Source organism: Temnothorax curvispinosus, unplaced genomic scaffold (genome assembly GCF_003070985.1).
Source record: "Temnothorax curvispinosus isolate PA1 unplaced genomic scaffold, ASM307098v1 QBEX01002750.1, whole genome shotgun sequence".
Classification (NCBI taxonomy): domain Eukaryota; kingdom Metazoa; phylum Arthropoda; class Insecta; order Hymenoptera; family Formicidae; genus Temnothorax; species Temnothorax curvispinosus.
In genome coordinates this window covers 42,177-56,004 of record NW_020212530.1, presented here as the reverse complement: position 1 = coordinate 56,004, position 13,828 = coordinate 42,177, and the positions used below count along the sequence as shown (strand labels likewise).

At 36.5% G+C, this 13,828-nt stretch overlaps 2 protein-coding genes across 4 annotated transcripts; one reads left to right on the top strand and one right to left on the bottom strand.

Moving 5' to 3' along the window:
* The first annotated feature begins 2 nt into the window (after positions 1-2).
* LOC112451894 (protein mini spindles-like) lies at positions 3-9,982 on the top strand. 3 transcript variants are annotated; one of them, XM_025011805.1, is made up of 20 exons: positions 3-488; positions 664-934; positions 1,029-1,568; positions 1,657-2,087; positions 2,233-2,376; positions 2,534-2,803; positions 3,114-3,317; positions 3,400-3,535; positions 3,617-3,810; positions 3,885-4,081; positions 4,262-4,408; positions 5,051-5,230; positions 5,367-5,532; positions 5,817-5,975; positions 6,156-6,343; positions 6,424-6,586; positions 6,781-6,954; positions 7,095-7,244; positions 7,472-7,640; positions 7,878-9,982. In XM_025011805.1, exons 1-20 carry the CDS (start codon positions 3-5, stop codon positions 7,997-7,999), a joined length of 4,491 nt encoding a protein of 1,496 aa, XP_024867573.1. In that variant the 3' UTR covers positions 8,000-9,982. The 3 variants fall into 3 exon arrangements, with proteins under 3 accessions (XP_024867573.1, XP_024867572.1, XP_024867574.1); XM_025011804.1 differs by having other exon boundaries at positions 2,531-2,803; XM_025011806.1 differs by lacking the exon at positions 4,262-4,408 and having other exon boundaries at positions 2,531-2,803.
* A 470-nt stretch (positions 9,983-10,452) lies between these two features.
* LOC112451896 (transmembrane protein 165) lies at positions 10,453-13,738 on the bottom strand. Its single transcript, XM_025011807.1, has 6 exons — positions 13,397-13,738; positions 12,844-13,045; positions 12,449-12,624; positions 11,675-11,857; positions 11,481-11,586; positions 10,453-11,253 (listed from the first exon to the last, which is right to left on the bottom strand). The coding sequence occupies exons 1-6, from the start codon at positions 13,514-13,516 to the stop codon at positions 11,177-11,179; spliced, it is 864 nt and encodes a 287-aa protein (XP_024867575.1). The 5' UTR covers positions 13,517-13,738; the 3' UTR covers positions 10,453-11,176.
* Positions 13,739-13,828: the final 90 nt, after the last annotated feature.

Genomic DNA, 13,828 nt, shown 5'->3' with positions numbered 1-13,828 from the left:
AGATGACGAAGATCAAAGAATGCGCGGATAAGGCAGTGATAGTCGTCAAGGTGACGAGTGGTACGAAGAAGCAGGAACGACCCAACACTGCTCCGGCTAAAGTGGAATCACAGCGAGCGAACAAGGCGAGTAAGGAGAATTCGAAGAGTGGCAAATCGAGTGCCGCGAGAAGACCCAACACCGCAGCCGGAAAGAAGGCAGCGACTAAGAAAGCTGGCGGTTCCTCGTCGCTCACGAATCTGGCGACGTCAAAGAAAGCAGCTCAGATGGAGAGGACTTATAGTCCAGAGGAGATTGAGGAGATGGCGGCGCAGTTTTTGCCAGCCGAGATAATCACCGGTCTCGTGGACGGTAATTGGAAAACACGTCTGGCCGCGGTCACGCAATTGTCAGATACCGTCAAGACGATGGATTCGGCGGAGGTGTCGGCCCAGGTGATTGTACGGACTTTGGCGAAAAAGCCTGGCTTCAAGGACACAAATTTCCAGGTAAGAATGGGATTAAGATTGATATGAAAGATGTAATTAAGATCAATATATAATTTATTTGATATTGATAATAAATTTGATTTATAATTTAGAGTTGATTTTCAGTTATTTCAATTGTAAAAAAAATTGAAAAGTGCTTTTATAGTAAAACACTTAATTTAATTTCTACTTTCAGGTGTTGAAACTACGCGTAGAGATTGTGAAGTACCTGGCGGAAAATCATCCCTTCACAGCCACCGTGGCTGAGCACTGCCTTCAGGACATCGCGGAAAAGCTGGCGGACGCGAAGAACAGTTCGATCGCCGCCGACACTTTGCTGGCGATTGCCGAGGCTGTGAGCTTCGAGTATGTAGCGTACGAGGTAGTGGAATTCGCGTTCAATCAGAAGAACCCTAAAGTACAGCAGGAGACACTGTTGTGGCTGATCCGGGGACTCTCGGAGTTTGGTTCGTAATGTTGCAATTTTGTGATTCACTTTACAAACAGATATATATGTGTGCAAAATATCAAAATTTATTAATTTATCCAATTATCTTTCAGGCTGTGGTCTCAACATCAAGTCTATGGAGAATATCAAAAAAGCAGTGGCGGTGCCGAATCCTAACGTGCGCACTGCCGCAATAACCTTGCTAGGCACATTGTATCTTTACATGGGCAAACCGCTGCTGGCGTTTTTCGATAACGAGAAGCTTGCGTTGCGGCAACAGATTGAGCAAGAGTGTGAAAAGCGCAACGGTGAAATTCCACCGGCCCCTATTCGCGGCGCCAAGTCCAAGAAGACCAACGCCATCAGCGCCGAGGATGAAGAGGAGGACATGGATGACTCAGCGGAGAAGAAAGCGGGCAGCGAACAGGATCTCAACGAACTGATCCCGCACGTTGACATCAGCGCCCAGATCACCGAAGCGCTGCTGACCGAACTTGCCGATAAAAACTGGAAAGTGCGTAACGAAGCGTTGCAGAAGGTGAACACTATGCTCAGCGAAGCGAAATTCATCAAGTCGACCATCGGCGATTTGCCGCAGGGGTTGGCCCTGCGTCTAGTGGACAGTAACAGCAAGATTGCACAAGCAGCCCTAGGTCAGTAATTAATGTTAACTTTGCACGATTATTCTTAATCAATAATTAAAAAATTCTTTATTAACTAATAATGTAAATTGTATTTTAGGTATATGCGAGACGTTGGCGACGGCTATTGGATCACCAGTTAAGCAACACGTTCGCGTTCTGTTTCCCGGATTTCTATCATGTCTGGGTGACAGCAAAAATTGGATCAGAGCGGCCGCGATTTCCTGTATCAATACATGGGGAGATCAGTGCGGCTATAAGGAATTCTTCGATGGCGAGATGATAGGCGATGCATTGAAGACGGGCTCACCGACATTGCGATCCGAACTATGGAACTGGTTGGCGCAGAAATTGCCCTCGATTCCGGTGAAACAGATTTCCAAAGAGGAGCTTTTCGTGTGCCTTCCCTGTTTGTATGCTAATCTAGAGGATCGTAACTCGGACGTACGAAAGAATGCTCAGGAAGCTGTTCTCGGCTACATGATTCATCTCTCTTACGAAGCGATGCTCAGACAAACCGAAAAACTGAAGGTATTTATACGAATTGCGTAATGTTTCCTAAATATGTAGATCTTTCAATAACTCGTAATAACATTAAAATTTAATAAATTTGTCAGTTCAACATAACGATTACTATCACTTATGACGATAGTAAAGAAAATTGTGATTTTTGCAGCCAGGATCGAGGACAGTAGTGATTGCCGCACTGGACAAAGCTCGTCCTAGTTTACCTATAAAGCCTCTACCTAAGAAAGAACTGTCAGACGACAATATCCAGAAGGGAGCGAAGGGCGCGAAAGTAGTAAAAGGGGTTAAGTCGGTAATAATACTAAACATTCTAACGAATCAAACCTGTGCGAATTAATGTTAGCTCTCTCTCTAATTTTTAAAAAATTTGATTTTGTTAAAGTATTTTTATAAAGACGGTTTTTTTTTCTTTTTTACGACATATCGTTAACCGTACGTTGTTTCAGAAGGGCGCGTCATCAAAACCGGGCAGCGCTCGTAAGAAAGATGATGATGTCGACACCAGTCCTTTATTGGTGGTCAACAACCTCAAGCATCAGCGTGTGATCGATGAGCAAAAGTTGAAGGTACTCAAATGGAACTTCACCACGCCTAGAGAAGAGTTTGTCGAGCTTCTGAAAGATCTCATGACTGCTGCAAACGTCAATAAAACTTTGAGAGCAAACATGTTTCATTCTGATTTTCGATATCATCTCAAAGCTATCGAAGCACTTACTGAGGTAAGTGTACATATGAATTAAAAAATGTATCAAAGTATGAGAAAATCAGTATTCTGTTCAATATCTCACGATAAATTTTATATAGAGAATGTTTAATATTCTTTCTCTATGACAAACTTTACTAATATCAATTTGATTGTATTATGTAAAAGTAAGCCATTTATGTCAAATTACATAAATTTGTGGCTTCTAAAAAGCGTCAATTGAAAATTGAAAGATGTTTATATTATATTGCAAAATAACATTTGCAAAATACATGTATATGTTTAATAATGTCGATTCTTAATCTTGTTTACATTTTTTTTATCAGGATCTTCATGGAAATAACAAAGCATTGGTGTCTAATCTCGATCTCATTCTCAAATGGTTGACATTGCGATTTTTCGATACTAATCCGTCGGTGCTTCTGAAAGGATTGGATTACTTACAATTGGTCTTTAATATGTTAATTGAAGACCAGTATCACATGCTAGAAACTGAAGCAGCGTCGTTTATACCTTATCTCATTATCAAGGTACGTTAATCTCGTATTATTTCTTATCTTTATTCATTTTTTCTACAGATAATGTTATTATATCTGCTATATTGATTAATAGATAGGTGACCCGAAGGACGCTGTGCGTAATGGCGTACGAGCTTTATTCAAGCAAATGGCTTTGGTATATCCCGTGAGCAAATTATTCTCGTACGTAATGGAGGGTTTGAAGTCGAAGAATGCTCGACAACGAACAGGTAGACGATTCGATTCTCGATTTCCATGCAAAATATTACGAAAGTGTTACTTGAATTAAGCAAACGTGTCGGCGCTTGCAGAATGCCTGGAGCAATTAGGATCGCTAATTGAAAATTACGGAGTTTCTGTTTGTCAACCCAACCCGTCCGTGGCGTTGAAGGAAGTTGCGAAGCAGATCGCAGATCGCGACAATTCCGTTCGTAACGCCGCGCTAAACTGCATCGTTCAGGCCTACTTCCTTCAAGGGGAACGTGTATTCAAGCTTATCGGACAGGTATGCAGGTGAATGTAGTTGATTTAAGCTACAACTTAAGAAGAGGTAACATCAATTAATTATTCTGCGTATAGATATCGGAGAAAGATAGGTCCCTGTTAGACGAACGAATCAAGAGAGCAGCGAAGAATCGGCCCACAAAATCCGCATCCGCTACCAGACTCTCCACGCCTGCGGTCGCAACTTCTAGCCCGCCGACGGATGACATGGAGGCGGATTACGAAGACGACCAGGAAGAGATTGCCGAGCCAATGGAGACAGTACCAGAGCTGTGAGTCATTTTTATACATGATGCTACAAAATTGCAGCTGCTATCGTGCTGATTGTTAAAAAAAAAGGAATCGTTCTTTTTAATCATATTTTTTTATTTTTTTCTTCAATATTTTCTCGTGGAATATTATCTCCCAAGTCACTCATGTTCGCACGTGCTTCGCTTTTAACATATTCACAGGGCATGTGCCACGAGCACTACTGACAATAATGAGGACGAGCAAGTGTCTTCTGTGGTTAAAACCGAATCTCCTTCAAAATCGGACCAGGAAATTGTCAGCGAAACCAATACGCAAAATCATCTTTCCGATCGAGATGGTTTAAAAACGTTTGTTGCTTTTAATCATTTTAATCATTTACATGACTGTCTTTTCGGCGGGCTCTAACAACTTGGTGCTGGGAAATGCCACGGAATTTTATCGCGCATCCTGCTAACAATAATTCGTCTATTGTCGAATACTGTCACTTATATATCTGTTAATTTCAGTTTCAGTTTCTGTATTTTAATTTCTCACTTTTTTTCTATTTTTTTTTTTTCTACATCTTGAACGGTTCCATCTGTTCGTTTCGGAAACAGGAAATGCAAAAGGGTTCCAGGGATTTAAATGGCTATAAAATAACAAATAATACTCTACAGCATGATGATCTATTTACAACACATATTGTTTTTCCAACTTGTTTTTTCCAATCTATCAAAGTGATACGTATATTATATTAGATAATATAAATTGATAAATGAAGATTTTCTACTTTTTCCTGCTTCACGTTACTTTATTCAATGCAAATTAGAAAACATATTTTTTACTGTTTATATTGATGCAATATATGAATTAAATTATTTGATATCTTTAAGCAACATTGTATCCAAGTAGTAGTGTATTTGATGTAATTTGTGATGTGTGATTCTTTTGAATTTCAAAGATTTCGTCGACATATCTATATGCAATGCGTTTGTGTCTTTGTCTTTTAGGAATTCTCCTACATCGTTGCAAGCAAAGGTTCCTTCAGGTCCCTTCGGACTAGACATGGATTTTCTGCAGAGGCTCGAACTGAGTGCTCCAGTGAAATATCGCAATCCGATATTAGTGGAACCCAACTTGTCAGATTTGAACGAATCTCCAGCTAATGTGTTGAACCCGCCCAAAACACAGTAAGTTGAGCCTAATGGTGAAATCATAGATTATTAATTATATTTAAATAATTTACTATTTTATTTGACCTTTAATATTGTTTATTATTAAGGCGATTTATTATACAAATTAATAATTTTCCGTTAAACTTTTTAGAATGATACCGATTTCGCCACCGAAATTATTAGTATCGAAATCATTGTCCGTTGTATCACCTGTATCTACTGCTAGCAGTAAAGATGACACACTTGAGCGTAACATCTTGTCCATGGCCAGTATGGATTTACCCACTGCGATACAGTCCATGAATGCAATAGAAAACGTTTGTATTTTTCTCTTGACGTTCGAATGTGTTAAAAGTATTTAAAATTTTCGAAAAATATTCCGTATAGCTTTTGAACATCGTAATTATTTTCTCAAAATCATATCTTTGGCACGGGAATGCAATTAAAATTAGCACTTTCTAGGCATTTATTTCATTTTCCTGGTCTATGGAAGAAATCAATGTTACATAAAAAAAAATAAGCTTTTTAAAAATCGCAAAGTTTTTCTGTATTCCTACGTAATACATGTATAAATATCTATTAGTATTTTTTTATATTACAGTTATTAAAATCTCATCAAGCGATTACCTTGCAATCCAAGGAGGATAAATTTATCGGATCGGTAAATATGCAATTAAAGCTATTGCAAACGTATCCGTTACGTCAAGAAAACGCGGATGTGTCCAGAGGCTTCAGAAACACATTTCTGGTTATACTTGCGGTGAGTGCAATTTAGAGAGAAACATGTCATTAATTCATAGATTACATATTTAAATAAACGATTTAATATACATAAAAAGAAACAAGAACTGAAATTTAATTTTTGACAAAGCATGTGATAAGAAATTTTAATACAAGGTTTAAATTAGACTTGCATAAAAAATTTCAATTTTTTTTCCAGTTTTATGACAGTGGATTTCTCGGGAAGAATGTTCCTTTTGTACATTTGAAGGAATTAGTAGATCAGATGATAAGTTTGTTGGCCGAAAACAAGTTGGAGCATTTGCATCAGGTTGCAGCGTATTACAGAGTGATCAATAACATCATGGTGAAAATTATTGACAATTCTAATCATACCACCATTATATGGTACGCTTTAGAAGAGAAACAATAACGTGATATTGTTTATTTGAATTTTTTATTTGTATTTTATTTACGTTTGTTTCCAGTGTATTGATCAAGCTGCTTCATTCCTGCGCTGAGGCAAATGTTCCCTTGAAATACGAAGAGTTGGTGATGAAATGCTTATGGAAAATAGTGAAAACAATGTCAAATTGGGCCGCTGATTTAGATTACGATACAATACTCTTGGAAGTGCATCGTTTCCTTAAGGTAATGCAATTTTTCATCTTATTCAAGTAAATGAGAATGCATAAGAAAGATTACTATTGTGCACATTTTGCAATTAACATGAGTTATTAATAGGTCAGTAAACGTTGTAATTGCGCTGTTCTATGTCTTAAATTAATATTTCAGTGCGATGACATTTATATGTATTATATGTTTTATATATTTTATTTTTCTAGGATTATCCTACTACATGGTGGAAGAAACGAAAGTCCGATACTCCGCTGCGAACAATCAAGACAGTTCTTCACAGTATGACTAGAGTCAAAGGCAGTTCGATACTTAATCACTTGACGCTAATAAACAATACGAATGAATCTGAATTACAGGCTTACTTAATCAGATTAATCGCGGTTAGTTTCGTATAATTATATACATAACTTTTTTAAATATTGAAATAATTGCATCGTTTATTTTAGATATTAATATTACTACATGTAGATATGTCAAATTATATAAATCAGGAATTAATTAATGACATTTATCTCAATAGAGTCTTAAGCCAGATGAGATTAATGCCACAGCAAAGGTGACGCCAAAATCAAATAATGTAGGAAGGACACCAAAACACTTTTCCAAGTCAACTCGTCAGCAATTGGCAGAAATATTCAAGAAAATTGGATCAAAAGAGCACATGCAAGAGGTATGTATACATACATATAAATAAGTGTTTTTTTTTTTTTAATATAACGTAAATTAAAATATTCGGATTCTGGAAATTATTAAATATTTGCAAAAATTATTAGTGCATCTTTTTTACTTATTTTGCACTTTAAAACGTATTGCTGATACGCATTTCTTAAGCTCTTAACATTTGACAATTCTTGACGTTTTTACAGTTTGAAGCATACTTTTATTCGTTTTTCATAGGGCCTAGTGCAGTTATACGATTTCAAAGTTCAATATCCGGAGGCCGACGTACAACCGTTTCTGGTCAAATCCCATCAATTCTTCCAAGACTTCATAGAACAGGGACTGAGGGAGATCGATCAGGCGCGAAAAAACCAGACTATTTTGTCGCATAATCAATATTCTATGGGTAAGCAGCGCTAGTTAAGTCCATTAATTAGCCCTTCCGCAAGCATATTGCGGAATATAAAACAATTTATATATTACCAAAACGATATGCTCTCAGTTTAATGCATGTAAAAAAATAAAGATGAAAATCCATAAACTTCGTTTGAACTTTCGAAATCCGGCGATTTCGCGCGTAATGTAATCATACAAAATAATATTGTCTCTAATTATTCAATTATATGCAAAATAAATAATGCAGAAACTACCGAGTCTTCGGCCGTGGTTGCTGACGAGAAGGACATGATGGATCCAATGTACAGGCTCGAGAAGCTCCGAGCCCTGGAAGCACAATGTAGAGTGACCTCCTCGAATCTACCGTGAATGATCAAGCATAAGTATGTTAATTAGATAAGCGGGACACGATACATATATACATGTAAAATGAGCATATTTGTCCGACTTATTTATTCGCGTCTCTCGAAATGTTCAATCCCATGGCGTTCTCCACCACTGAATTTTCATTCAGGTGAACCACTCACCAGTCGCTTTGCATACGAATCTCCGGTTTTCGGCGAGATTACACAGTTCCGATTACTTGCTTTCGGTGAATTAATTTAAATGATTTGCATACATGTTAGCAGAAGACTTGAGCGAACGTGAATCGTAGGGAATAATATAGCTGCGCCATCGGATACGTGTTACATCGTAATGATTCTGCGTTTTAACCGTAATAATGTTACGTTTTCCGCAATGTAACGACGATGTGTGCATGCTAATGATATTTGGTTTCTTCCACAGCAGTTATGTATAGTTAATAATAATGTTACTAATTATATAAGGTTGATCATATAATGGTACATGTATGTATAAGTATACGAAACTTGCACGATTTGAGCGTCACTCTCGCCGTAGCATAATTTGATTTTACGTTGTTTAACTTAGTATTTAGTATTTTTTTTTTATACTGTTTTCTAAATAAATTTGTTTCATTTAAACTTCATTAGATTCATAATTATCAGATTGTCGTTATTTTCGCAGAATTTCCTATTCTTGCAAAAGAAAAGAGAACTGTACAATGATATGTTGTTGCATATTACCTGGACATTTGCATCATCTGAAAAAGTTGCACTTGAAAAGAAAAAAAAAGAAAGATTCAAATAATAGATGGACCGATATAATCTAGTGCAATATGCAATGTATTATTAACTTTAGACAGAAAGCAATATGACTTTTTGGTTCATATCACTGCATAAAAAAACATTCCAGTATAATTAATGCGAAATATAAAAAGGACAGACGTTTCTTCATAAAGGTCTCGTCCTCTTATAAATCTTTGGATTTTAAAATGTTTCTTCAAACATTGTGTAGATACAGTGCCGAAAACTGAAAGAGATTTGGTGCTTATCGAGGTTTAAATGTCAGAATATTTATTTTTCTTTTAGATATTTCTTTCTTTCACACAAGCCTTTTTATATGGAAGACAAAAACAGGAAGTTTTGCGAAGGCAACAGCGATCTGTTCTATTTATTAAGACGCAAAAACTGTCATACCCCAGTCAGTATTTATGGATAGGATCAAAAGATAGTAGTTAACAATCGGCATCGATACTTCGATGTTTATTACTCGATGTAATAAGAAAAAGCGATGTTAAGCCGTAAAAAGCTTATAACTAAAAAAAAAACCAAGATTAGAGTTTCCGAGTTTATCTATTTGAAATATCTCGAATACCCAGTATTAGAGTGTCAGAGTTTATCTATTTGAAATATCTTGAATACGGATTCTAATGTTGATAAGTTTTTAATATTGATAATCACTTCGAAAAATTGTCTCACGCAATTTGACTGGTACCAATTGCGAATATAATGATTAAATCTCACAAATAAATTAGTTTCAGTGTTTACAGAGAATTTGCCGAAATTAATCAGTCGCGCAATTAAATACATTTTTTACTATATATTAAATGTGATATTGATTACTATATCACAAGTCAAATGCATATACACGATGTAACTATAAATTATGATTACTAGTGGCATTGCAATTATTTTTCCGCTTGTTTGCGAATAAATATCAATAGATACTCTCGTGACTAATGAAATTTTTAAGTTAAGAGTTTTTTATGGCTTGACGATGTGAAAAGCGTATTCACCTTTCTATTATCGGTGCAAAGAAGAGATAACGAAGGGAACGTAGCTAATAATATATAAGAAAGGAGAAAAATTGAATCTACTTTACTATCTGAAAATCTTACTCGAAGTTGCTATATCTGAGAATAATACCGCTTTTTCCGAAGACTTATATTCTGTAGTGTAAATAGAACATGTATATACATGCACTAATAAAAATGATATTCGACAAAGCTGATATGTGCGACAAAACGAGAGAACACGAACTTCCACGAACTTCGCTTTTCCCTTACGATACGTTCATAATATTCGACGGCATCAAACTCCAAGAGTTTCAGCTTTACGATAAATTTCTGGTAATCAAGTTTTACATATCATGTTAAAGCGGCACAATATTTGCATAAAAAATGTGTTTCAATTTCTACGAAGTGTTCGCAATCTTTCGAGTCAAGGTAAATTTGTGAAAACATAACACACATTGGAAATTCATATAACACGATTTTCACGTAACGATTTTGTATTTGCTTATCTATTTTACAATATTTACTTTATTTCAGCACATAAGTTTTTTTTATACAATATATCACAATTAAAATAGATTTCTCTAAATGAATTTGAACTCATTAATTTTTAAAAATTTTCGCGTTATATGGTGGGAAAATTCTATTTACAGTTTCTATTGTACTGGAGAAACTTTGTTCTATTTAAAAAACGAACAAACATTCCTATGTCGTATTCGTTTCGTTAAAATCTCGTCCGTACGGCACTACGCCGATACATTGTTCTATTATTATTATATATTACATTATTCTCTTTTATCTTACAAATGGCATATACAAATATTATACAGACAATAAAGCTTATTTATATGAAGTACAGTTGGGTAATGGTATTACAATGTCTGCACACAAGCAGACGTTAGGTACACAAATACGGCAAATTGTTATCGCATTACAAGGATTTTTATGTTTTGAATGCCGAGTCGATATTATTATATTAACTACAAAATAGTTTAAAAGATCACGAAGTACATTATTAGTGCAAAAAATGTTTTGTAGAATATACCAATTTAGTAATAGTGAATTTTTTAATTCAGAGAAACTTCACGGCAAGTATGCGACATTTCGATCATTTTTACGATCGATTAAAAAAATGAGAGATACGGAGTTTGTAAGTCCGCGCTATCATTTAATTGCTAGCGAAATAATTTGGTTCCTCGTCAGTACTCGAGCACCTATATATAATTTATGTATATTAAGAAGATAGTGCTCTCTTGCTCGCCGAGAAACTGGCCAATGTCTGATTAACTTAGTGATTTTGTAAAAATTCTGTAGGACAGATCATACTGTACAAACATACAATACTCTCGCAACATACACCATATACAACGTTCACGAAGCAATACAAATACTGAAAATTTCTGAAGAGATCCTCAAACGTTTTCTACGGGGTTGACGAAGAGCGCCGTTACAGCAAATAATAGGAACACCAAACCTCCAATAATGGTCACTGAAAATATCAAGAGTATTAAGCCCCTTGCGCAATAGGCGATAGCGATAGCGATAGCGACAGCGAAAAAGTTGCCGACAAAGCTTTGTCGGCAACTTTGTCGCTATCGCTATCGCTATCGCCTATTGTGCAAGGGGCTTTAGACTCATTAGTTCCCTGCAAGCTCTTAACATCGTGATTCATTTATACCCTGTATTGCGTGTACGCAGTAAAATAATTCGAATTACCTGTTCTCACTGATATTCTTTGTGCTATTATACGCCCTCCTAAAACAGCTAGACCCGTACAAAACGAATGGCCCAATACTCCACCTAGTACAACTCCGTAAACATCCTGAAAATAGCATGATTATGTCTGAGTGCTGTTACACACAAGATGTGACGATGTTAACTGTTGCAGTAAAACCGTTGCATTAAGGTACCTCTCTCGCCGCGAGGATAATGGTCGTTAACTGAGAACGATCGCCCCATTCCGCAAGAAAGGTAAGGGTGAAGGCTTGAAGGAATATCCTAGAAAGCAGCATGAGCGCGCTACTTTTAGTGGTCTTACGTATTACTCCGGTTTCGGGATCCTGAACCAAGGTACTCGTCGTTTCCTTTTCATACTGAAAGCGATGACATTTAAAAGATTATTTAACTTCCTGCAAAAACGTTAGAAAGCATTATTTAGACAAACAACTCTCTTTTATTACACTACGGAAATTAATTCTTTCAGCAGAGTATCTCTGCAATTCTTTTTTATTATAATTGAATAGAGAAGGTCGCTATATTTAAACAGAAGGTGCAATAAGGTGATTTAAAATGAAATTTTTGCTAAGTCAAAATCTCGTATTAATAATCTCGAAACATGCTGCATTTTATATTTCAACAACAGTCACATTTTTGTGATGAAAATATAATGCTTCTATATTCTTCAACACAGATGGTTCTTACCACTATGCTCAAAATAGAGTTCAGTTCAAATTAAATTTAAGCATTACTGACCACAGTTTATCTTTTTCAATTTAAGAAATAAAAGAACCGTTTATAAGGCAACACTATATACAATATCAATATTTCTATAAAATTTATAATATTCTGTCCAATCTTTTCACGTAGTTAATAATTCTTTTCTCTGTATACTCGTAAAATAGCGTGTTGCATCTGATAGATTTAGAAACATATTATAATACAATTGAAAAAATTCGCAAGCTTACCTCGTCCTCTCTTTTTCTCAGGTCAGTCTGTACTTCCTCTAGCTCCTCTTGTGCTTCCGTCGGCGACATGTAGTACCCGTCTCGTAACATTTTTAATCCGAACAGAGCGAAGAGAAGAGTGGAAATGTAGTAGGTATACGCACGAGGAATTATCGTGGCGGCGTATCCAAACACCACTGGAAGTATAAAAGACACTTAACATTACAATTGTCGCTTGTGACAATTTCATTTAGACATAGGAGTAAGTTACAAATCATTAGTATAAGGAATGCTGTATCTGAAACGTTAGTCTTACATCTATGACACTCAAAAGACCTTCAAGGAATCGAGATACATGCAACGATCCAATAATACCGTCCGTGAAATTACTGGATATTATTCTATCGCGATGATACCTGACAGAATAGTCATCAGCGCGAGAGCGCTTATCGCTCCGACGAATACAGTCAATCTCGGATGCTTCATCGCCATAATAGCGGCGATGAAGAACGTTTTGTCTCCTAACTCCGATACCACGATCACCGACAAGGATGCTATGAAGGCATGGAGAAAGCCTACCCTGTCCTGTGGCTTTTCAGACACAAACTCCGGCAATTTCTGAAAACATTTTATGAGTTAAAAGAAGCTTAAAGTTTACTTAGAACATTATTTCTAAAGCTTGTAACTGTATAATATAAAATTTATAGGGTTCGGACAACGTTTTAGGATTTTTAGAGCATTCAGGTTTAGCTTGAGAAGCTCTAAAATTATTTCCATATTTTTTTTAATTTCTTCAAAATTTAAAGATTCAAGTTAGAAGCCTTAGGACCAAATATCTTTTGGATTTGAGGATTTAAACGTTGATCTTCGAATCTCTTCCGACAAAATTGGAATTGTTGTCATAAAAATAAGGCTCTTTTTTTTTACGGATCACAAGCAGTCACGAGATTTCTCTCGGCGGGAACTTACCGTCGACGTCGCGGACAATTGAATTTTCTCATCGTAACGCGGCTCGATCTCGCAGACGACGGCCGAGAGATAGAACGTCAAAATCAGGGAACAGGCATAAATTAAACGTTCGGCTCCCATCGTGCGTTACTTCGAGGTGTAAATTTCCTATTGCGGACGATGTGCGTGACAGGCGTTGCGCTTGAGATAACCTCGAAAAAAAAAATCGTCCTCGTTCCGAATCTACAGAAATCATACCGCGATCGCCATATTGTTTTTTTATTTGCAATTCCACGAGGAGGTTAAGGTCAGTTGAGGTTAGGTTCGGCACGCCGCGCCGTATCGCGGTTCATCGGGCGACGAAACGTTGCCGGCACTGATCAAGGCCCGTCCACATGGATACGCGGAGCCTGACGAACAATTAATTAACTAAATTAATTAGTTAACGCGTAT